Here is a 22,929-nt window from a genome sequence, read left to right as displayed (position 1 = left end):
CTGAGTATCTCCGCATCTGTGCCTCACAGGTGAAAAGTTAAAGTGACTTGTAGAAAACTCTTTAAATGTAGAGGTAGCCATACTTTGGGACAACTCCTAAAAGCACAGCTTTTCCATTCTTGTTTATCTTACAGTGACTCACTAAAATTCTGATGGCCCTCAGGTAGCAGTTAATATAAATAACCACTCCATAACTTGATAACCCTAAAGATAGACCTAAGTTTGAATTTACCTGCACTGTGTTGAGCAGGTTACTGAAGCTTTCTTTTCTTTGTTTCTTAGGTTTATTTGTTTTATTTTGTGTGTGTGTTTGCCTTTGCCTGTATGTGTGTAAGTGTACCATGTATGTGCAGTGCTTGAGAAGGCCAGAAGAGGCCATCAAGCTCCCCACTCCCAACTGGAGTTACAGACAGTTGTGAGCTACTACATCAGAGCTGGGAACCAAACCCAGGTCTTCTGAAAGAGCAGCCAGTGCTCTTAACTGCTGAGCCATCTCTCTCCAGCCCCCAAGTTACCTAAACTTTCTGATTCAGTTTCCTTATTTATACAATGATACAGTGAAAATAACTTTACTATGTACAGGGATATCCAAACTTTTTATATTACAATGTGACATCTACAAATACATTGGGCATCATTCATAACTACACCTGAATGTAGAATGTTGCAAGGAATAAACGAAATAAAGGAGGTGTTTATTGTAGAGTTCAAAGTTTACCTTCATGCATAAAGAAATGCTTTTTTTTTTGAGTCTGTACATACTCATGTTCTTAGCCAAGGGAGTCTAAAATATGGTAGGACCATTTAGAAATGGAGTTACACTGGGTATAGTCCTGAATGCAATGGTAGCAGAAAGAAGGCCTGAGTGGCTGCCTGAGCACCTTCTTCTCTGTCAAGACTTGAGGACCTTTCGCTTAGGAAATGATGGGCGAGTAAGTGTCCCTGTACAGGGGCCTTGAGCATTGCCATGTTCTACAGTGTGAAGAGGAAATACAGAGGAGTTGAGGTGTCATGTGCAAAGTGAATGCCAGTGTTTGTTTTACGTGTATGATTGCTTTACCTACATGTATTTCTGTGCATCACTTGTATACCTGGAACCTATGAGACAAATTACTTAATAATTTATTGGGACTTCAGTTTTTCTAATCTGTAGATGGGGATAGGAAGGTGTTGTATGGGTTAGAGACTGAAGCTCATAAGGCTATATTCTTTTGACACTGTAAATGCTTAGTAAACTTTTCCCCTCACAACTAGTGAGGGAAGATTCTTTCTGATTGTCATGCGCCCCCACCCCACACCCAAGTCTTTATTTTCATTCTTTGCTTCCTTCTAGCTGGAACCCAGACTGGAGAAGAAGTGCCTGTTGTTTCAAAAACCAACATCAAGGAATATAAAGATAGCTTCTCTAATGAGAAATTTGATTTTCGCAACCATCCAAACATTACTTTCTTTGTTTATGTCAGTAATTTCACATGGCCCATCAAAATTCAGGTAAGAACTTCATCCCGGTAAAGATGGTGTCATCTCTTTAGTGGAGACTAAATTCACTCATTTGGAATCTGTGGTGACTGAAAGATACAGTGTTGCTTTATATGGTCTGCAGTGTGGCCCCTCAGTTATGTAGCAGTTTTGCCATAAGACTGAGTAGCAGGTGAGTGTTGTTCTTAGGTTGGAGAGACGCTCAGAAAGTGGAGTGCTTGCTGCACAAGCACAGGACCTGGAGTGCATCTGCAGAGAATATTCTGAGAGTGTCATGTCACTTGTGAAGAGACAGCACTTTTAAAAGCAAGTTGGAAGCTATGCAAGATAGTACACTTTTGTAATCCCAAGATGTAGAAGACCAACACAGGAGGATCACCCTGAGTTTGAGACCATAGGAAGACCCTGCCTCGAAAGAAAGAAAGAAAATCAAATTGATTTTAATTATGGAATTGAGTATAAATAAAACAAATACATGTATGTAACCAATAAAGTATAAAAAAACAACACATAAGATGTCAAAGTGATATTGTGGTTACAATGTGTGGTACACGGAGGAAGCAGTAGGCAGTATGGGGTACTGTGTAAGAACATAGGCTTTATTGTTGCACAGACAAGGGTTGGTTCTTAGCCCATGTGTGATTCATAGAGCCTCTCCAGTTTGCAGATTCTCCATGCGTGTGATCTGAAGGGTAGTCACAAGGATTAGTGTTGCCTGCTATGACCTCTGGTATTGTCAGCCTGCTCTTCACGTGGACTTGTTATAATCATGTTCTCTTGAGTCCTACTTTGTGGTCCTTACTTCATTTTGGGAGAATGTGCTGTCCAGTTAGTACTAATTGACTAGCATGGGTTGGAACCTAGGTCTCACAGGTATGTCTTCCTGGGACCCTGGCTGAAGACAGGACGTATGTTGTCTAGATGATCCCCAGACCTGTTCCTCTCCACTGCTCCTCCCTCTGCTTGGGAACAGTTGCTTTCCTCTGCCAGCCTTCTAGGCAAAGGCCGTACTCTACTTTTCTATTCTTGACTGTTCATCCATCAGCCCAGTATAGCTTCTTCCTTTATGTTGGAACCATCCTATCACATATAACCCACATGAGTCACTGTCTTCTGTTTCTGCCTGCCTTTCTCTATTTTCTGGTCAGTCATTTTGGGAATTAACTTTGTTAAACACTGGGGTATCTATAGTTTTGGCCTTGGTTGTCTTCTTGCTTCATTCTACAGAGATTCTTGGGTGACTTAATCTGGTGTGAAGTGGTACTTCTCCAGCCTGGCTCCCATGGAAATGTCACACCAGTATTCTTGATGCCTTGGCATTTCTACCTGGATATTCACAAACTTCATGTACTGAGTGTATAGTCATTCTTATTAGCTTAGCTCCAACATCTGCATGTCCCTCCTCAGGGAATATGAGGACTATTTTCTCTGTTATACAAGCCAGGCCAATTGTATTCCTGCTATAAGTTCAATTTGGGCATGATGCATTTCCTTAGTTCACACAATGGATTCAGTTTGCCAATACCTGTTTGATTTTACATCTAAGAGAATATCCAGTAGTTTTCTTTCCCTATCCTTGATAGGTTTTGATATTAAGGCTAAGTTAAACTAATCTAAAAATTTTTATTAGGGGTGTGTGTGTGTGTGTGTGTGTGTAGGTGGGAAGACAACTTTCAGGCCTCAGTTCTCTCCTTCCATAATTAGGTGACAGGGGATCAAACTCAGGTAGTCAGGCTTGGTAGCAAGTGCCTTAACTAACCTGAAATAACCTTTAATAATTACAATCCTGGGATTGTAATTGGGCTACCACATCCAGCTATTTTTCATCTATTGAAGAGATCAAAATTACATGAATATCTGTACTTGCTAAGTCATTGATTCTAGTCTTTTATTTAAAGAACCCTTTTTAAAAATCTACTGAATCAACTTTTTAGAATATTTTCTATTTTTTTCTTCTGAGTCATTTTTTCTAGATAATAATTTATGTGCCTTAAATATATTGATATAAACTTGTACACACTTTCTTTGTACCTAACTATTGTAGCATCTGTTCTTTACATAAAAACAGAGTCTTGTAAACCAAATAAGAACTATTTGTGTAAACTAGTGTCAGTAGTAACAACAGTCTTAATAGTACAAAGGTGGAAATAACCCCGTGTGTGTGTGTGTGTGTGTGTGTGTGTGTATAGTAAGGCTGATACATGTTCTGGTGTGGGCTGGGGGATGGCTCTGTGTAAAAATGCTTGAACCCCAAGCTTTGATGACCCAAGTTGAGTTCCCAGAACCTGTAAAAAGACAGATCTGAGTACATTGGAGGTGTCCTTAGCCCCAGCACTCTGCAGCAAGATGAGCGGTAGAGTCAGGAGAACTGGTTAGAGGTTTAGGGACAGTCAGCCTCAGGTACTGAGTGTAGCCACAAAACATGGTGGAAGGAGAGAGCTGCCTGCTGGAAGCTCTGCCAGTGGGACAGCCTAGTCACAAATGGACAGAGACAGCTCTGACCCCACTTATGTGAAATATCTAGAATCTGCAGTCCATAGAGTGAGGACATAGATTTGAGATGAACAGTTACTGGGGGAGGGGGGGAAGCAGAAAGTAAGGTTACTGCCTCTAGATTATTAGAAAGCTTTTTGTTCAGGGCAATGGGAAAGGTTTAAAAGTAGATATTTGTGTTATACATCATTTTGAATATAATTACTGTTACTGAATTCTACACTTTAAAAGTGGTTTAAAAAGAGACTAGAAAGGTCGTTCAGCAATTAAAAGCACTTGTTGCTCTTATAGAGGACCTGGTTTTGATTCCCAGTGCCTACATGGTAACTCAGAACCATCTGTAACTCCAGTTCCAGAGGATCCAACACTTTCTTCTTTGTACATAGTATACGTACCTACACCAGGCAAAATACTCATACTCAAAAATAAGTATTTTTAAATGTTTTAAGTGATTAAAGGGGAACAAAGAACAGTTGCAGTCACTTGTAGTCTTAGTTCAGGAGGTTAAGACCTCTGTGGGAAACACAATAAGATGACTTAGAAACAAACAAGAAAGATAACATGGTAAATTTGATCTGTTATGTATCTTACCACAGTTTAAAATAAGTTCTCACACACATAAAGATGTTATGAGATTTATATGAGAAGACAAAAACTATCAAACAGATGTAACAGTTTGAAAAAGAAAGAATAGGAGGAGTCTCTGACCAGTGTCAGGGCTTCTGTCTCAGTGTAGTGACCAACACATCCTGGTAGAGGCTGGATGGTGAAAAGGCTAAGAATGTAGCTTTAGAACCCAGAACGGAAATCATATAAAGATGTCAGCTGATTTTTGACAAGTATACAAAGGCAATTCAGTGAAGGAAGTGTGGCTTTTCCAATAAATAGTTCTGACTGATGGCCAACCACAGATGAATAAACAAACTTCTATCTAAACTTCACAGGGCTACAAAATTCACCTTAATAAGAATCATCAATCTAAACGTAGTAAAACTAGAGGCTGTAGAGGTGGCTCAGCTGTAGAGAGCATTGCTGCTCTTGCAGAGGACCTGGGTTCCATTCCCAGCACCCACACAGCAACTTAACAACCATCTGTCACTCAGTCCCGAGGGATATAATGCCCTCCTGTGGGCTCCAAAGGCACCAGACACATGGTGCACAAATATACATGCACCCATACACATACAAAAATTATTAAAAAGAAATAAAACTATAAAATTATTAGAAAAAAGTAGAAAATCTGTTTTCAAGGGCTAAAGTTTTTAGATTTGCTAATAAAAGTATAATTCATGAAAAGAGAAATTAATAAATCATACCATATCAGAACTATTTTTTTCTTTCTTGAGATTATTTTTGTGTCTGAGTGTTTTGGCTATATGAGGTAGATCTCTTGAATTCAAGGCCATCCTGTTTCAGGCAAGTGAGACTGTGTAGTGAGACTTTGTCTTTAAAAAAAAGATGAAGGCCGGGCAGTGGTGGCGCACGCCTTTAATCCCAGCACTTGGGAGGCAGAGGCAGGAGGATTTCTGAGTTCGAGGCCAGCCTGGTCTACAGAGTGAGTTCCAGGACAGCCCGGGCTACACAGAGAAACCCTGTCTCGAAAAACCAAAAAAAAAAAAAAAAAAAAAAAAAAAAAAAAAAAGATGAAGTAGTGGAGTAAGATTATTTACAAGCCATATATCTAATATTTACTAGATTGTAATAGCTCTCAAAACTTAACAATAAAAACATTAATACTTATTAATACTCATTAATACTTCTAAGTCCTCCCTTCTAAGTCTCCAATTGGAAAATAGTCAAATGACACAGAGACATTTCACCAAAGAGAATTTGCATGTACCAGGTAATCACATGAAAAGATGTTCTGAGTCAATAATCACTGGAAAGGAGGAGAAAGCTCAATGCTCCAGGGTCACTGTTGGCTGTGTAAGGTGACACAGCTACTCTGGAAATAGTGTGACACTTCCTTAAAAAGATAAATCTGAACAGATTATACCACATAATGCATTCCCTGCGATTTATCAGAGAGAAATAAAACCAAGGGTCACACAAATACCTGGTATACAATTGTTTATAGCATTTTACATCAATATTTAGCAGCTCTATTTGTAATAGCCAAAATCTAGAGAAAACCTAAATATTCCAGTTGAATGGGTATTGAATGGGTAAATAAACTGTGATACCTGTACTCCAGAATCATCCACAGCAGTGAAAGACCTGCACTGCAGAACACCGTGGTTGCTGTGACTGCATGCCTGCAATGCTGGCTGCAGAGTATCAGGCCAAAAGGGGTCCGAAGTTTAAGGCCGTTGGAGCTGTGTAGTGTGTTTTGAGTCTTGGGTCCAGCCTGAGCTGTAGAGGACCCTGTCTCAAAACAATGAAAAAAATAAATCAGACATAGGAAGGGGAAATCAAAAGGGGAAAAGGAGAAGCTATGGGTCACACAGCTTGTAAAGTTTGTGGCAAAATCTTAGACGTCTGCATGCTTCATGGTTCCATTTATATAAAACACCTGAAAATGTTATAGCATTATATAAGACATTATATGTACATACCTAAAATGAATACATACAGACGCTTCCAGTTTCTCTTTCAGTTTCTGAGGCTGACTTCTAAGTCCTCCCCGTTTAGAGGTGTTTTGCTCACCCATGTAGAAGGGAAACAGATAGGATAAGCCTGTCAGGAATGGGAGGGGAACTGTATGGGGCAGTAGGGATTCAGATCGCAGAGCTTTAGATTATTTCTAAGATCCCAGGGAAGCTGGCCCAGGCTCCAGTCAGCACAGTTAACCTCCTGCCCTTTTCAGTTGGGATCATATACATTTGTTAGAGTTTCTAAAGCTGTAGTTTGAGTTATGGGTATGTGAGTGGGTATGTTCACATGTTGTGCTGCTTGGGAAGGCCAGAGACATCAAACCTTCTAGAGCTGGAGTCAGCAGGCAGTTGTGAGCAACAGGATGTGTGTCCTGGGGGAAAATGCCAGTCCTCTGCAAGAGCGATGCATGTTTTTAATGGCTGGGCCATCTCTCCACTCCATCAGATTACTGTGAGGTACTTGACTTAGTGTGTATTAAGCTTACTTACTGATTTAAGTTTTGGTTGCTTTCATGCTAGTCTTATTAGGGCACCATGCAGATGAGCACCAGGCTTTGATGCTCAGAGCTGGGAAACAGTAGTTTCCAGATTGTGAGAAGTTTTACTTCTGCTGCTGCCTTCTTCCTAAGTTGGAGAGAGACCTCTTTGCAAGTGGCTTTGTAGAGCCATGGTATTTCTAGGGCTGAGTTCTAGTCTTTTCCTTCAGGTGCCCTGTTGCTCCATCCCATCCGAAAGCCACTGGCGTGGTTTAGAGCTGGACTTCTAGAGGAAGCTCTTGCCCATACTTACTTTAAAAAGTAATTTTACGTTGAAAATTCCAAGAGGTGTTAATTTTCCAATGACTTCTTTGTGTTCTTTATCTGGGCTGGATTAGTGACTTAGTAAAGATCCACTTATGAGAGCTGCATTCAGGGGTACTTGGGAAATAGATGTCTTGGTCAGCACTGAGTTAGAGCCAAGCTTTTCTTGGAAAGTACAGGTAAGATATCTTGAGTGTGTGCCTTTCTCTCTGTTACAAATAACTGCTGTATTTACAGTGTATTCAAGGTGTATACCAGGAAACAGGGTGTTGTGTTTCTGTGGTTGGGAGGCTCAACACACCCATTCTCTGCCCTTCTGACATTGGTTATGTTCTACTGGAGGCTGAGCTGGCATTTTTGGGTGAATGCGTCATGTTCTCAACAAGGAGAGCTTTTCACTATTTTCCTGTGAGCTTTTCTATGGCTACTAAATATACACACACCTACACTCAACAGCTGCACTAATACTAAAGATAGATATTTTGGATGCCGTGAGTAGGAAAAGATGATTTCTATGTAAGCCATGCCTTTTTACCTTGAGCATCATTTTTAAAACCATAGTAACTGGGAATTCTTTACCCAGGATTTCTTATCAACGGTGGTGCTTTTAAAGTAATCATGCTAAACTCCATTTCCTCCAGTGACACATCTCAGGGGTGTTGTCTGTAATTAGGAGCAGATCAAAATCAATAGCTGCTGAGGGAATTTGAAAGTAACTATAAAAATCTTTGTAGATGCAACTTAAAACAAAACAAAAAAATAAATAAACACCAGTCTGAAGAGGCCTGCGTGTAGAAGGATGATTGGCATTTTGAGTCACACCTGTTTCCTGGTCAGTTTTGTGTGAGGGTTTCTTAGCTCATGCTCTCTACAGGCTGTCTTCATTGTTCTCACCCAGAAGCAGGGCCTCAGGTGGTTTCTGCCATGCCCACAGCTGGGGAGCCAGGGCCCTGTTTGCTACTGACTCTACAACAGAGGTTGTTATTCTGCATGGAACTAATATTAAAACCTCCTCTATGCTAGGTGTTTGACCAGTGTTCACAAGGGAAGGCCGTACAGAATCTGCCTTGAAAACAGAGTACTAATTTGGATTCTTAAGTAATGTTTATAGGTGCTAAAAGAATTGTGTCTAAGAGAGGATATGTGAAAGTTATTTATTCAGATATGCTTTACTTACTAAAATACGATCCACACACCATACTGCTCAGCCATTTAAAGTAAAAAGTTGATTGGTTTTTATTACACTCGTAGAGTTCTGTAACTATCCCCACAATAAATTGTAGAATTTTTCATTCCCAAATGAAGCCGATTAGTAATCATTCCCTGTATCTCTGTCCCTTGTCAATTTCCAAATGTCTTACATACATGTCATTCATGATTGGCTTCACTATTCATGCTTAGTCTGTTACAATACTTAATCAGGTAGAAGACTATTCCATAGGTGTCAGGCCATCTTTTGTTTGCCCAGTTATCTGCTAGTGGGCATCTGGCTTGTTTTTAGTTCTTAGCTGTCATGAATAGTCAGATATATGTATAATTATTTACCCATTTATTTCCAGTGCTGGTGATTTAACCCAGCTCTTGCTAAACATATACTCTCTCTTAAGCTACCCCCTAGCCCCAAGATACACTTAACAGTAATACACATACATACCACCTGTTTTTAATTACCTCTACTTCAGGAATTTTAAGAACTATAAAGCCGTAATACTTTAAAAATAAAATTTTAATGCTTGCTGTGATAGTTTATACTGTAATCTCAGAACTTGAGAAACTGAAACAGAAGGATTGCCAGAAGTCTAATGTGGGCCTGCGCTGCATAAGTTCGAGGCCTCAGTGGACTACAGAGTAAGACCCTGGCTCAAAAATAAATGGAGCTTGAGAGATGGCTCAGTGGTTAAAAGTGTGTACTCTTCTTCCAGAAGACCAGAGTTCAATTTTCAACTGAGCCTGTACCTCAGTTCCAGGGGAATCCAACACCTTCGGCTTCCTTGGGCACCTATGCACACATGCACAAGCTCACATACTCGTACACATGATAAATATTTAAATAAAAATAAATAAGTAAATAATCTGGGTGTAGTGGTACGTCTAGTAACCTAGCACTTGAAAAATGGAGACTGGAAGCTCAGGAATTCAAGGTCCAGCCTCGGCTACATGATACCTTCTCTTAGTTACTTTTTTTCTGCTGTGAAGAAACACCATGACCAGAAAACTTATACAAGAAAGCATTAACTGGGGTCTTTTTTTCAGAGGACGAGTCTATGACCATCATGGTAGAGAACATGACAGCCAATAGACAGGCAAGCATGGAGTTGGAGCAGTAGCTGAGAGCTTACATCTTACCCACAACCAGCAGGCAGAAAGAGAGGGGGGAGAGGTAGACTAAGCCTGATGAAGGCTTTTGAAACCTTAAAGCTCCCCCCAAACCCCTGGCCATGATCTATTTCTTTTAACAAGGCCATTATCTCCTAGTCCTGCCCCAAACAGATCCACCAGCTGGGAAACAGACACTCAAATATATGAGCCTATCGGGGCCATTCTCATTCAACCCACCACAGACCCTGCCTCAAAATAGACACACACACACACATACTACTAAAGTGCTCTTAAATGTCTAATCTGTCTTTGTTTTAAGATGTGTACTTTGACCCTACCCCTTCATTGTCCTCTCTTCTATTCCACCCACTCCTGCCAAATCCTTCTTCCCAGTAAGCCCTTTCCTTCTTTCCTAATTTTCTTTCTGTGGCCAGTACCTTTACCTAGGCATTTGCATTGAGGTGGGATTATTTATTTTTATATGTATTTATTTGGTGGGGAGGATTTCATGCCTATGGAGATCAGGGAACAACTTATGGAAGTTGATTCTCTTCACTATGTGGGGTTTGGGGGTTGAACTCAGGTTGTCAGGCTTGGTGACAAGTGCCTTTGCCCTCTGAGCCACCTCACCAGACTTAAGTGGAAGTTATTATGTTGAACAAGGGCAGCCTCCAGTGGCCATGCCACTGAAGAATATGTGTTCTCCCATATCCCTTATGTAACTTACACCTAAGGAAACAGGTGGGGCAGTGGAAATGTTTGTATTGGGAAGACAGTATGGCTAGTTGTGTTTAGAACCAGGAGTTCAGCAGAATGGATAGTACTTGTGATCAAGAAGCTAAGAGCTGGACTGGATGTAGCTTAGTCGAAAGAGTGCTTGTCTAACATACAGGAAGCCCTGGGTACCACCCCAACCACAGCATACACTGAGAGTAGTGACACTCATCTAGCCCATGGGAAGGTAAAGGTAGGAGGATCAGAGGCTGCACAGGGAGGCCGAGAGCAGCCTATGCTAGGAGGCATATCTAAAAATTAAAAGGAAAAAAAAAAAAACCTGGTAGCTGGTAGAGCCACCATGAAGAGACTGGAGCTTAGGGATTCAGCTGAGGAATGTAAACTGCCTTCTGTTGGCAACTGAGAAAATTATTATGATTATTATGATTATTTTAAGTCAGGAAATGAACTCAGATCAGTATTTTCAGAAAGACCTTTGTGGCAACAGTATTGATTAGAAGTAGCCCCTCCTACATCAGGTACTGCAGACTAGATTGGATTTGGAAGCATCCTGTCTTGATCTGTACATGTTCCCCATAACAACACACTTGATGGGTCTTTAATATATATTTCCTTATAGGCAAAGATATATGTTATCTTTTGATAGTTTCAAGATAAACTCTATGTCATTGCATAGAATTTAGTAGTTGCAGGTACTATGTAAATGTATATAGGATGAATATAAAAGCTTTCAGGTAACAGAATTTTGTTCTTTTTTTCCCAACATTTTTGACTATCTTTTTGGCTACAAGATCTCATGGTAGCACAGGCTAACCCATAAACAACCATGAAGCCAAGGATAACCTTGAACTCCTGATCCTTCTACCTCCACCTAGAAAGTGCTAAAATTACTGGCATATACTGATACACCCAGCTAGTAGCACTTTTTCCTTGTAAAGGTGCTGATGGCTTTTTTTCCTGTTTGTGTTAAAACAACTGCTGACACTTTAAAGGTCTTCATCCCAGTCCACACAGTGTAGAGAGTTTAGTTAGTCTAACTGGAAATTTTGCCCTAAGTGAAGTGGTTGATGGCAAGCCTAGTGGCTCCTACCTGTAATTCCAACACTCAGGAGACAGAATCAGGAGTTCAAGACCTTCTTGGGCCTACAGACTAGAAGAATGAAGACACAGACACCTGATTAATAGACACCACTTCTGGTACCAGCTTGTGCCTTGGTTACTTTTCTGTTGCCATGAGAAAATATCATAACCAAGGCAACTTATAAAAGAAAGCATTTATTAGGGCTCACAGTTTCAAAGTGTTACACTCCATAACCATCATGGCAGGGAGCATGGCAGCAGGCAGGCAGATTTGCTACTGAGGAATAGCTGAGAGCTCACATCTTTACCCACAAGTAGGGGACAGAGAGAAAGCTAACTAGGAATAAGATGGGCTTTGCAGCTCTCAAAGCCCACTCCCAGTGGCACACCTATTTCCCAAACATTTCCACCAATTGGGAACTAAGAATTCTAATCTATAAGCCTCTGGGGCCATTCTTATTTAAACCTCCACAATTTATAAGTTAATGATACATGTGGTAAGGGAATGGTATGGGAGTTCTGGAACGTAGTTCAAGTGAGTGGGAGGGCTGAGAGTGAATAGGCATGTGTGTCAGGAGTAAAGTGTTCACACACATTGCCTGCTGTGGCACTTCTGTCCAGAACTGAGGCATACATGCTTTGTGCCAATACAAACCAGTATTAAAGCAGCTGGTAGTTACTGGAAATCAGTGCAGGGCTGTGGTCTCAACACAAAGTTGTGAAAAAGAAAACAGAGCATCCACATCAGGCATTGTACAACTGCTTATAATTCCAGTCCCAGGATTCCTCTGTCCTCTGCTCACGTTACATACCACTACACACACACACACACACACACAATTAAACATAGTAGAATTCTAATGTTATAAAAGTGAAAAAGTTGCCGGGCAGTGGTGGCGCACGCCTATAATCCCAGCACTTGGGAGGCAGAGGCAGGTGGATTTCTGAGTTCGAGGCCAGCCTGGTCTACAGTGTGAGTTCCAGGACAGCCAGGGCTACACAGAGAAACCCTGTCTTGAAAAACCAAAAGAAAAAAAAAAGTGAAAAAGTTCACTATTTCACAGGAAAACTCTAAGAGGTGATAATCTAATCCCAGTTTAAAATATACTCCACTAGTGCACACAGACTCTACCATTCTTGACAATTGAGGCCTGTGAAAAGACTTAGTCCTTCCTAGCTGCCAACCTGACAGTGTTCAAAACTCTTCTGCAAGATCAGCATGGTCGTACCAAGACCCTGGATATCAGTCATGCCAATCAGGCTGTCTCTGGGCCTGAAGTGAAAGGTAGACACTTCTAAAACCAAATTTATGGGATAAAGCTTTGTGATTGTATCAATTACGTTTTTATTACTGTGATAGAACATTATGACCAAGACAGCTTATAAAAGAGTTTATTTGAGCATATGGTTCCAGAGAGATAAGAGTCTGTCCTGACAAGGGAGGTGTGGCAGCAAGTGGCAGGCATGGCTGCAGGAGTAAGAAGCAGAAAAAGCAAACTAGAAACAGTTGAGGCTTTTAATAGGAAAGCCCACTCCCCTAATGATGTCCTTCCCCTACAAGGCCACAAGTCCACCCCACACAGCACCACCAACTGAGGAACCAAGTGTTAAATGCCAGGGACTGCAGGGGCCTTCTCAGTGGGACTGCAGGGACCATGTCTCAGTGGGACTGCAGGGGCCTTCTCAGTGGGACTGCAGGGGCCATGTCTCAGTGGGACTGCAGGGGCCATGTCTCAGTGAGACTGCAGGGGCCATGTCTCAGTGGGACTGCAGGGGCCTTGTCTCAGTGGGACTGCAGGGGCCTTGTCTCAGTGGGACTGCAGGGGCCTTGTCTCAGTGGGACTGCAGGGGCCTTGTCTCAGTGACACTGCAGGGGCTATGTCTCAGTGACACTGCAGGGGCCTTGTCTCAGTGGGACTGCAGGGGCCATGTCTCAGTGACACTGCAGGGGCCTTGTCTCAGTGAGACTGCAGGGGCCATGTCTCAGTGACACTGCAGGGGCCTTGTCTCAGTGGGACTGCAGGGGCCTTGTCTCAGTGGGACTGCAGGGGCCTTGTCTCAGTGAGACTGCAGGGGCCATGTCTCAGTGACACTGCAGGGGCCTTGTCTCAGTGGGACTGCAGGGCCCTTGTCTCAGTGGGACTGCAGGGGCCTTGTCTCAGTGGGACTGCAGGGGCCTTGTCTCAGTGACACTGCAGGGGCCACGTTTCAGTGGTAGAGCACTGTGTAGCGTGTGGGATTGAATGATCCCCAGCACCACAGATGAAGGCTGGGGCAGATACATCTAGGAAAATAAGGTGCCAATCATTGACTTCCTTGTTTTGTAAAAAATACGTTATTATTTTCTGTTTATTGTATATGCTTATATTTTATAGTGTGTTTTTGATGTGAATGCTGGAGGGATGGGGGCATTGGATCACAGTTCTCTACCATGGCTTCCATTTTTACATGCTGAGCCAGCCATTTTGCTGGCTCAACTTCCTAATTGTTATCATAACTGTCATCTTTAGTGAAACAGTCACCATCTACTTAGTAACTGTTTCATTTCAATATATACCAAACACCCCTAATCTGAAAATCTGAAGCTAATGCTCAGAAAGTTTCAGGTTTGCCAGGCAAGAAGGATAACATGAGCTTTAGCACTGGAGGGTGAGGCAGAATTGTGAGCTCAGGGGCACCCTGAGCTTTTGAGATCCTGTCTCAAATAAAATTAAATTATATGGATATCAAATTTTCAGAGTAGGGGTGTTCAGTTGCTGAATAAGTCTAAGCAAGTATCTCCAAAGAACCCTGAAATCTGAAACATACTAGTTCCAAGCCCTGTGTTGTTTTGTTTTTTAAGATAGGATCTCACTGTGTAACTCTGGCTTGCCTGGCGCATAGACCAGGCATATGCTACCAATCCTGGGAGTCCCAAACATTTTAGATTGAAGGATCTCAGTTGTACCGTTATCTTCCCAATGAGGGCTCTGGTCTAGTGAGGCGGTGACATCAGGCCAGTAGCAGGCATTAGGGATTGGTAATGACGGTCAATTCTGAGACACACAGTCGATACATTAATCTACCAATACAACCTTGCTGGTTCTTTGACTATATTTATTGTCTTGCTTGTTCCTTGACTATTTGCATCTATTGTATTGCTAGTTCCTCAACTAGAACTGACCTTAATATTTGCATGTAATTAAAATGGTATAAAAGCAAAAAGGAAGGGGGATGGGATAGGGGTTTTCTAGGGAGGGGAAATGGGGAAAGGGGATGGTATCTGAAATGTAAATAAATTAAAAAAAAATAAAGAAAGCATTATGCCATAGTTAAATTTGCAGTGTTTTTCTTCTCCACAAAATAATGTTACATCTTTCAGTGCTTAATTCAAATATATTAGGAATCTTTTTATATTCTTGGTGCTAAAACTGTTATTTTATAGTAAAGGTAGTAAGATAGAAATGATACCCTATGGGTTGTCAGGTTGTAGTCTGTAGCTGAAACCATTTTGTTAAGAAGCAGCGTAGGCTGAGTCACTGGCTTTGTAGCCCATATTTTCTGTATTTTTTGCTGCAGATTGCCTTCTCCCAGCACAGCAATTTTATGGATCTGGTACAGTTCTTCGTGACTTTCTTCAGGTAATTTCTCTCATGCTAACTGTACTGACTTCCTTGAGACAGCCCCTTAACTGCAGCTTGCTTTGTATATCCCTGCAAAGCTGCTTGTTACTCACAATGATGTAAGTTTAGTCCGATGTGATAAACCCTCGGTTTGTGTGGTTCGGCTCTTTGCATGGGGAAGAGGTTTGGGCTCAAGCAGTGTTGGTCATGTTCAGCTACTGCTGTGAGCTGCGATGTGCTCTGCCTTAGTCAAGAGATGCCTGAGATTATACATAGGGAAAGGTGAATTCTACTTTCAGACTCCTGGAGTTCGCCTTTGTTTTTATAGTTTTCTTATCACTAATTTATTTTCTGAGACTACTATGCAGAAATGATTGAAAAGGACAAATCAGTTGTTGTGGTGCTCGTAAGAGAAGCAGCGAGCCAACCTCACTTCCCTGTGTCCTCCCCAAATAGAAACTGCTCTACTTTGTCACTTCTCTGCGTTCACACCAATTCTTGGTTTGCCAACTCAGTTATCTTTTCTTTTAAGACAGGGTCTCTCCTTATAGTAGTTATGACTGTCCTAGAATTCTGAATAGAAGAGGTTGGCCTTGAAATCACAGGTCCTCCTGCCTCCCGAGTACTGGAAGTAAGGAGTATGCCACCATGCCACAGCTAACTCAGTTATTTTTTAGTGTTCTATATACTGCCTTACTCTACCACCCACCCACACACCAGGTACATACAAAATTCCTTTCCATTCATTTAATTGTTACATCACAATGCTTTGGCCAACTAAAAAATCCTGAATTGACTTATGATTCTACTTGCTCATTTTTAGAGGAAGGGTTGCTTATCCTAAATGTATCCTATTTTCCTTTGTATTTGCTGTTTAATTTTCCCCTATTAAGTCTACCCCAGATTTATATCTGTAATCTGACAAAACAAAAAGACTTCTCATGATGGTTGTCTCTTAGCTTTAGTCTCTCTGGAATACCCCTAGTGCCTTTGCCTCCAGAATGTTCCATCCTCTGTTCTTAAATGTACTATTCTTTAAGAACTGCTATGTAATTGTCATTTTTGTATTTAATTTTCTATGTTGTGACAAAGCACCCTGAAAAAGGCAACTTAGAAAGCATTTAATTTGGGGATCATGGTTCCAGGTTAGAATCTGTGACCATCATGGCAAAGGCAGACAAGCAGGCCTGGCACCGAAGCAGTAGCTGAGAGCTCACATCTGGCCCACAAGCATGAGGCAGAGAAAGCTAACTGAGAATGGTGTGGGCTTTTGAAACCTCAAAGTCCGCTCCTAGTGACACACCTCCTTATCCTTCCTAACAGTACCACCAACTAAGGACCACACATTCAAATATGTGAGCCTATAGGAACCATTCTCATTTAAACCACAGTGTGATCTAAGGAATTTTTTTTTGTGTTCCTCTCATGCCATAGTCTTTCCATGTTTTTCTTCCTTCTGCTGGAACTTTTTCCCTCAGAGGTTTCTGAGGAAAGAAACATAGATAACTTTTGTGTGTACTTCTACAACTGAAAGTATCTTTCTTAATTTCTACCCTCACAAATTTTTGTTTTTTCTTTTGTTTGCTTGGTGTGTGTGTGTTTTAGACAAGATCTCTTTGTAGCCCTGGCTGACCTCAGACTCACAGAGATTCATGTGCCTTTGCCTCCAGAATGCTGGGATAAAGGTGTATTCCACCACACCCAGTCCACCCTCATAGTTTTTTAAGTGTGCAGTTGTGTATGTGTGTGGTATATGTAAAGGTGTGTGTGTGTTCATACACACATGTGCAGAGACCAGAGGAGTCAGGTGTTCTGGGATGTCACTCTCTGCCTCTATTATTTTGAGACAAGGTCTCTTGCTGTTCAGCACTACATATACAAGGTTAGATAGCCCATGAACTTCTGGGCTATCTCTCCTATTTCCACCTTCCAAATGTGTGTTACTACATCTGGCTTTAAGCAGGTTCTGGGAATCTGATATCAGGTCCTTACACCTATATGGCCTACTGAGTCATCTCACTAGCATTCACAAGGTTAGGACCAACAGCCAAGGTTGTCCTCAGATCTCCACACAGATGTACCCACATTTACACAACACTCAACATAAACCTGTTCACACACCGACATCATACACACACACACATGTACAAAAAAATATTTTTGAAAGAAGTAAAGAATACTAGATATGGCATTATATGTATATAATCCAAGCCACTGTGGAATCTGAGGCAGGAGGATTTCAAGTTTGAAGCCACCTTGACCATGATTCAGAAATTGTATAGAGAATAAGAATGAATATGAATGAGACTAGAGTCGTGTCTCATTTACTTTTCTATTGCTGTGACAAAACACCATGACAAGGGCAATTTATAGAAGAGGTTATTTGAGTGCATAGTTTCAGAGAGTGAGTCCATGACAATTACAGTATGATGCTGGAGTCGTAGCTGAGAGCTTAAATCTGGTCCACAGCATTAGGCAGAAAGAGAGCTAACTGGAAATAGCATGAGATTTTGAAACCTCAAGCCCCACTCTTAGTGACATCCACACCTCCTAATCCTTCCCAAACAGTTCCACCAACAGGGAACAAGATATTCAATATATGAGCCTATGGGGGTCACTCTCATTCAAACCACAAGTAGTAATTATTAGAGCCCCAGAAAGGAAGAAGGGATAGAAATGATTAATGGGAACTGGAGTGAAATCTTATACAAAGAGAAATCTTTAATGTACTGTGTAGCACAGTAGAATAGCTGTGTTTGAGGACACTTAGTAGAGAGGATTTTTAATATTTCAGATACAAAGAAATGCTGCAGGCCTGAAATAGTGTATATTCCAGTTACCCTGATCCGATTATTACAACTCGTACACTTGTACCAACCACATAAATATGTATAATAATTATGTCAGTTTTAAAAATATATTAAATAAAAATGCATAGTGAGTTAAAGAAATGCCTGTTTTAAAATTAATCACAGCTGTGTGCCAGCTTTCCTTTGCTGTAACAAAATACCTTAGGAAGCAGTTTAAAAGGAAAGAGATTTCTTCCAGCTCATAATTTCAGATATTTCAGTCTAGAGTCATTTAGTCCTATCATATTGGGCCTGCAGCTAGACCAAATACCATGATGGGAGCATGTGGTAAAGAAAAGTATTTCCTCATAGTGGTCAGGAGAAACACAAGACAAAATATATGTTTCAATCCCATACCTCCAGTGGCTTCTTCATCTAAACAGACACTACCATCCAATAGCACCAGATAATTGAAATCCATTGATAAGAATGTCCCTGATCCCAGTCATATCCCTAAACTCAACCTCTGAGCTCTGCCACACTGGAAACCAAGCCTCTATTGCCTAAGTCTCAGGAGCATATTTCATAACAGAGCTAGGTCTCTCATGAGTTGCATGGTAGACTTAGTCTTTTAACCAGATGTAAGTCTTTGCCTCTGGAATCACAGTAGCTTTTCCCATTCAACACCTAGTTTACAGAGGAAAGAAAACTCATTTTTTTTTTACAGTCATTAGACAACTAGAAGTTTTCCCTCCTTGTATTAAGAAAACTGTTGGCTTAAATTTGATCATTTGAATTTTATTTTACTAATAAATGCATGTATTGCTGGGCATGGCAGCACATCCCAGCATTCAGGAATCTGAGATAAGAGATCATAAGTTCCAAGCTAGCTGGAACAGCAAGATACAGTCTTTTTAAAGAATGATACACACACACACACACACACACACACAGTTATTATTAATTACTTTTTTCAGTAGTACAACCAAATAGTTGATTTGTCTTAAGGGAGGAAGGGTTTATTTTGGCTTACAGTTGCAGGGGCTAGTTCCTCATGGCTAGGAAGGCATGGCATGGCCTCCTTCTCAATGAGGAAGCAGAGAACATTGCTGTTCAGCTTTCTTCTTTTATTCACTCTGGGATCCCAGCCCACAGCATGATGCTGCCCACATTTAGGGTAGATTATCAGTATTCATTTAACCCAGTGTAGAAACTCTCTCATAGACATGCCCAGATGTTTGCCTTATAAGTGATCCCAGATCCTGTCAAATTGACAATCTGTATTTACCACCATGTATGTATACATAATTACAGAAAATATATTAATCATTATACATACATTTCTTCCACTTATCTTTTATGAAAAGTTGATTATTTACTGAGATTTTTCTCATTCTGAGTTTATCAATAGAGTTTACCACATTTATTAAATTACTTGTTTATTACCTATTATCATTTATGTTAGAATTGCTTTTCTTATTTGGGGTAAGCTATGGCTGGCCACTCTGGAGGTTCTTATCGAGAAGTCAGAGGTGGGAATACCTTCTAGAAGTCAGGAGTGGAAGCTTAGCTCAGCTAGCCAGTGTTTTTCACACTGCACTCCTGTGAGCGTGTCTACCACATGCAGCATCAGAAGCTGGAGTTGGGACATTGAGGATTGTTTCCAGGACTCAGGCATGGAGTCAGCGGGGGTGGAGCTGACTAACAAGGTGGTCTTCCCTTGCAGCTGTTTCCTCTCTCTGCTTCTGGTGGCTGCAGTGGTCTGGAAGATCAAGCAGAGCTGTTGGGCATCTAGGCGGAGAGAGGTAAGCCCAGGAAGATAAGACCCTACACGAAGCTTATTTTCTTTCCATCTTTATAGGCAAATCACTTTCACCTGTTCAGCGATGACTGACATTCATATGAAAAGCATGCTGTTCTACCTGCATTGTATGGTCCTACTGTATGCCACCAGGAGATTTCAATTATGCTTGCATAAAGTGTCATTAGTTTTGCCCCAGTTTTTCCATTGCTTGATTCAACAGTCTTCCTAAGTGCCTTTCATGAAAATGAGTGTAGGGATAGGTTCAGCTCAGTGACAGAACACTTTCCTGGCATAAACTGAATCCCTGGGTTCTATTCTCAGCACCCTCTAATAGCACAACACTAGGGACAAAGCGTCTAACCTGTGGGTCTTGGGGAGCAGGTTGGGGCCGGAGGGGGGGTTATCCAAAAACAAACAAACAAATCTATAGCTATAGCCTACGCCATTTGCTATGATTAAACACTAGTTAGTACTAGTTACCTGTTATCTAGACATTTGAGCACCTCTACATCCCAGGCACTGATCCAGGTGGTTTTACTTAGACCAGCAACTTTTCATCTCAACCCTATGACACAAGTATCGCCACTAGGCCCAGGGAAGCTAAGGACCTACCGTCGGCACACAGATACTGAGATGCAGAACTGAGCTGTAACGAGGGCCTCTGCCTTCACAGCACAGGTTCCTTTTTTTCTTTTTTTTTTTATTTTAAAGATATACTTATTCATTTTATGTATATGAGCACAGTGTATCTGCCTTTAGAAACACCAGAAGAAGGAATTGTATGCATTACAGATGGTCATGGCCACCATGTGGGTGCTGGGAGTTGAACTCAGGACCTCTGGAAGAGCAGTCAGTGCTCTAAACCTCTGAGCCATCTCTCCAGCCCACAGCCCAGGTTCCTAAACACATGATTTCCACAAACACTTATTTTGTTGTAGTCTGTATGTTTAAGAATCTTATGTTCTGCTGACTGAATGAGCCAGACAACTCACCCTAGAACCAAAGAAGAGCAAGAAAGCAGATTTGTTACTATTGGGAAGAAAACAAAATTATTTTCATAGGAGTTATTGAGATAGAATAGTAGAGATTTATCTGAATACAAAATAACATTTAAGTATATAAAAGTATATAAATATAAAAAGCAACAATCAACTGGGAAATATTTGCAATATCATGAGAGAGAGAAAAAAACTAGAGGATGAATCCCCTCTCAAGAGAGGATTTATGCTTAGACTGTGTTCAGTCAGCTAATAAACTAATTGTTTACCCTTTGTTTGGAGTTCCCTGTAGTGCTGAACCCGACCATTGTAAATGTACAAGGTCAGTCATGACTTGTTCCCAGTGAGGATGCTGTTTTTACTTCTTGCTACATCCCAGGTCCTGATGGAAGTTCTTTACCCATCTTATCTCCTGTAATCTTAGCAGAGGTTCTAGAATAGTGCTGCAGGGGGGGTAGCAGCTGTCTTCCTGTGACTCTGCACCTAGAGTATTACAGAACCCAGGCCGGGTTTGCTGAGTAAACAGAAGTTTTTCCCAGGTATAGTAGAGAGATGTGCTGACACATACTAGGTTATCTAGTCCTTCAGTAATGCCTGAAGACTGCAATAGGATATGTAACAGCAACCCACCCAACAAAGGAAACTGCTTACGTTTATGGACATTGTAAGGGGGGAGTCTGCATTTAGCAGATTAGTGGAGGTAAACCCCTATGATCTAACAGTAGGAAATCTATTACTGGGTTCTAAGAAAATTTTTAACATAAAATTTCCCTTCTAAAACAGAGTGATGATTTATGTAGCTTCAGGATCCTGCCTCCTAGAAGGTGGCTTGAAGCAAGGCCAGTTTGTCTTCCACAGCATAGCTTCAAGAGACCTCTCATGTTATTGATGATATAGGAATGACTTCCCACACTCCATATTTGAGGTGTGTGCTCTAGTATCTCATTTGACCCAGCATGAAAACAGTGCAAGCAAGCCATGTGTGGTTGAGTAAGGTAGGAGTAGAAGTTCAAAGTCATCCAGTGAGTTTAAGGCCAGCCTGGGCTACATGAGACACTGTCTTATAAACAAACACACAAATCACATTTAAAGAAGACATTGAACCCTTGATACTTAGAACACCTATCCTAATGTACCCACCCCGCCCCCCCCAAATCCAGAGCCCTTCACGTTCCTGTCCTCGGCAGTTCCACACTCACTTGTGTTCTCAGCAGCATCTCTCTCAGAGGAGACTAGTCTCATGTCCTAGCAGCCATCTGCTTGATTGTCGTTGTTGCTCTGGGAATGTCAGGTTCAGGTTTTAACACAAAACAAGCTAGAGTGACTTTAATCTAGTAACAGGAATATAAAGAGGTAAGTTTCTACCCTTTTATATATTCAACTAACAGATACCATAGCACTCTATCCTCCACTATTTTAACTTTTATTTCTTACTGGTAAGGACTTTTTATAAAAATTTAATCATGTTAGCACACCTAACAGAATTTGATACCTTGTGCTACCTAGCACTTTGTCCTGTCCAGTTTTCCTCAGCTCTTACAGAAGCGACACCACCTCTGATCAGTTTGAATTAGGGAGAATGCGTATGTCTTAATATCTAGTGTTCACTAATAAAGTCTCAGTACTAAGCATATTAACACATACTATGTTATTCGTTAGCAACTTCTTCGGGAGATGCAACAGATGGCCAGCCGCCCCTTTGCTTCTGTAAACGTTGCCTTGGAAACAGATGAAGAGCCTCCTGATCTCATTGGGGGAAGTATAAAGGTGAGAAGTGGCTCAAAAGTCCATATAGCTTTTTAGAACTCAGGCCTGAGTCTGCCAGGCTCTATGTGCACTCCTGTCTCCTCTCTTAACAGTTAGTCAGCAGAGACAACCACGGCTGTAAGGTGCTCTGTGACTTTACCTTTCCAGCTGTTCTGTCATCAGTCAGCCATGTTCAAATTTTAACATGCAAATTATGCTTATCATTCTTAAAGTGTTCTGTGGCATAATACTTTAAAGTTTTTATTTGAAAATATCTAAAATGGGCTAGGTGTGGTGACACACATCTTTAATCTCAGCACTTAAGGCAGAGGCAGGCAGGATCTCCATGAGTTCTAGAACAGCTAGGCTACATAATGAGACCTTGTATTTTAGAAAAAAGAAAGGGGGGTGGGAGCGGCTAAATTTAACCATTAATTGACCCAACACACACACACACACACACACACACACACACACACACACACACACA

At 41.2% G+C, this 22,929-nt stretch overlaps 1 protein-coding gene across 1 annotated transcript in view; it reads left to right on the top strand.

Moving 5' to 3' along the window:
• Atrn (attractin) overlaps positions 1-22,929 on the top strand; it is a 115,005-nt gene that overhangs the window by 83,142 nt on the left and 8,934 nt on the right. The window contains exons 24-27 of the mRNA XM_028754192.1: positions 1,334-1,491; positions 15,059-15,120; positions 19,618-19,696; positions 22,353-22,460. Coding sequence (XP_028610025.1) covers positions 1,334-1,491; positions 15,059-15,120; positions 19,618-19,696; positions 22,353-22,460 — 407 coding nt within the window. The remainder of the gene's footprint in view (positions 1-1,333; positions 1,492-15,058; positions 15,121-19,617; positions 19,697-22,352; positions 22,461-22,929) is intronic.

Source organism: Grammomys surdaster, unplaced genomic scaffold (assembly GCF_004785775.1).
Source record: "Grammomys surdaster isolate TR1022 unplaced genomic scaffold, NIH_TR_1.0 129, whole genome shotgun sequence".
In the NCBI taxonomy this organism is placed as follows: Eukaryota; Metazoa; Chordata; class Mammalia; order Rodentia; family Muridae; genus Grammomys; species Grammomys surdaster.
This window is presented reverse-complemented; position numbering and strand designations above follow the sequence as displayed.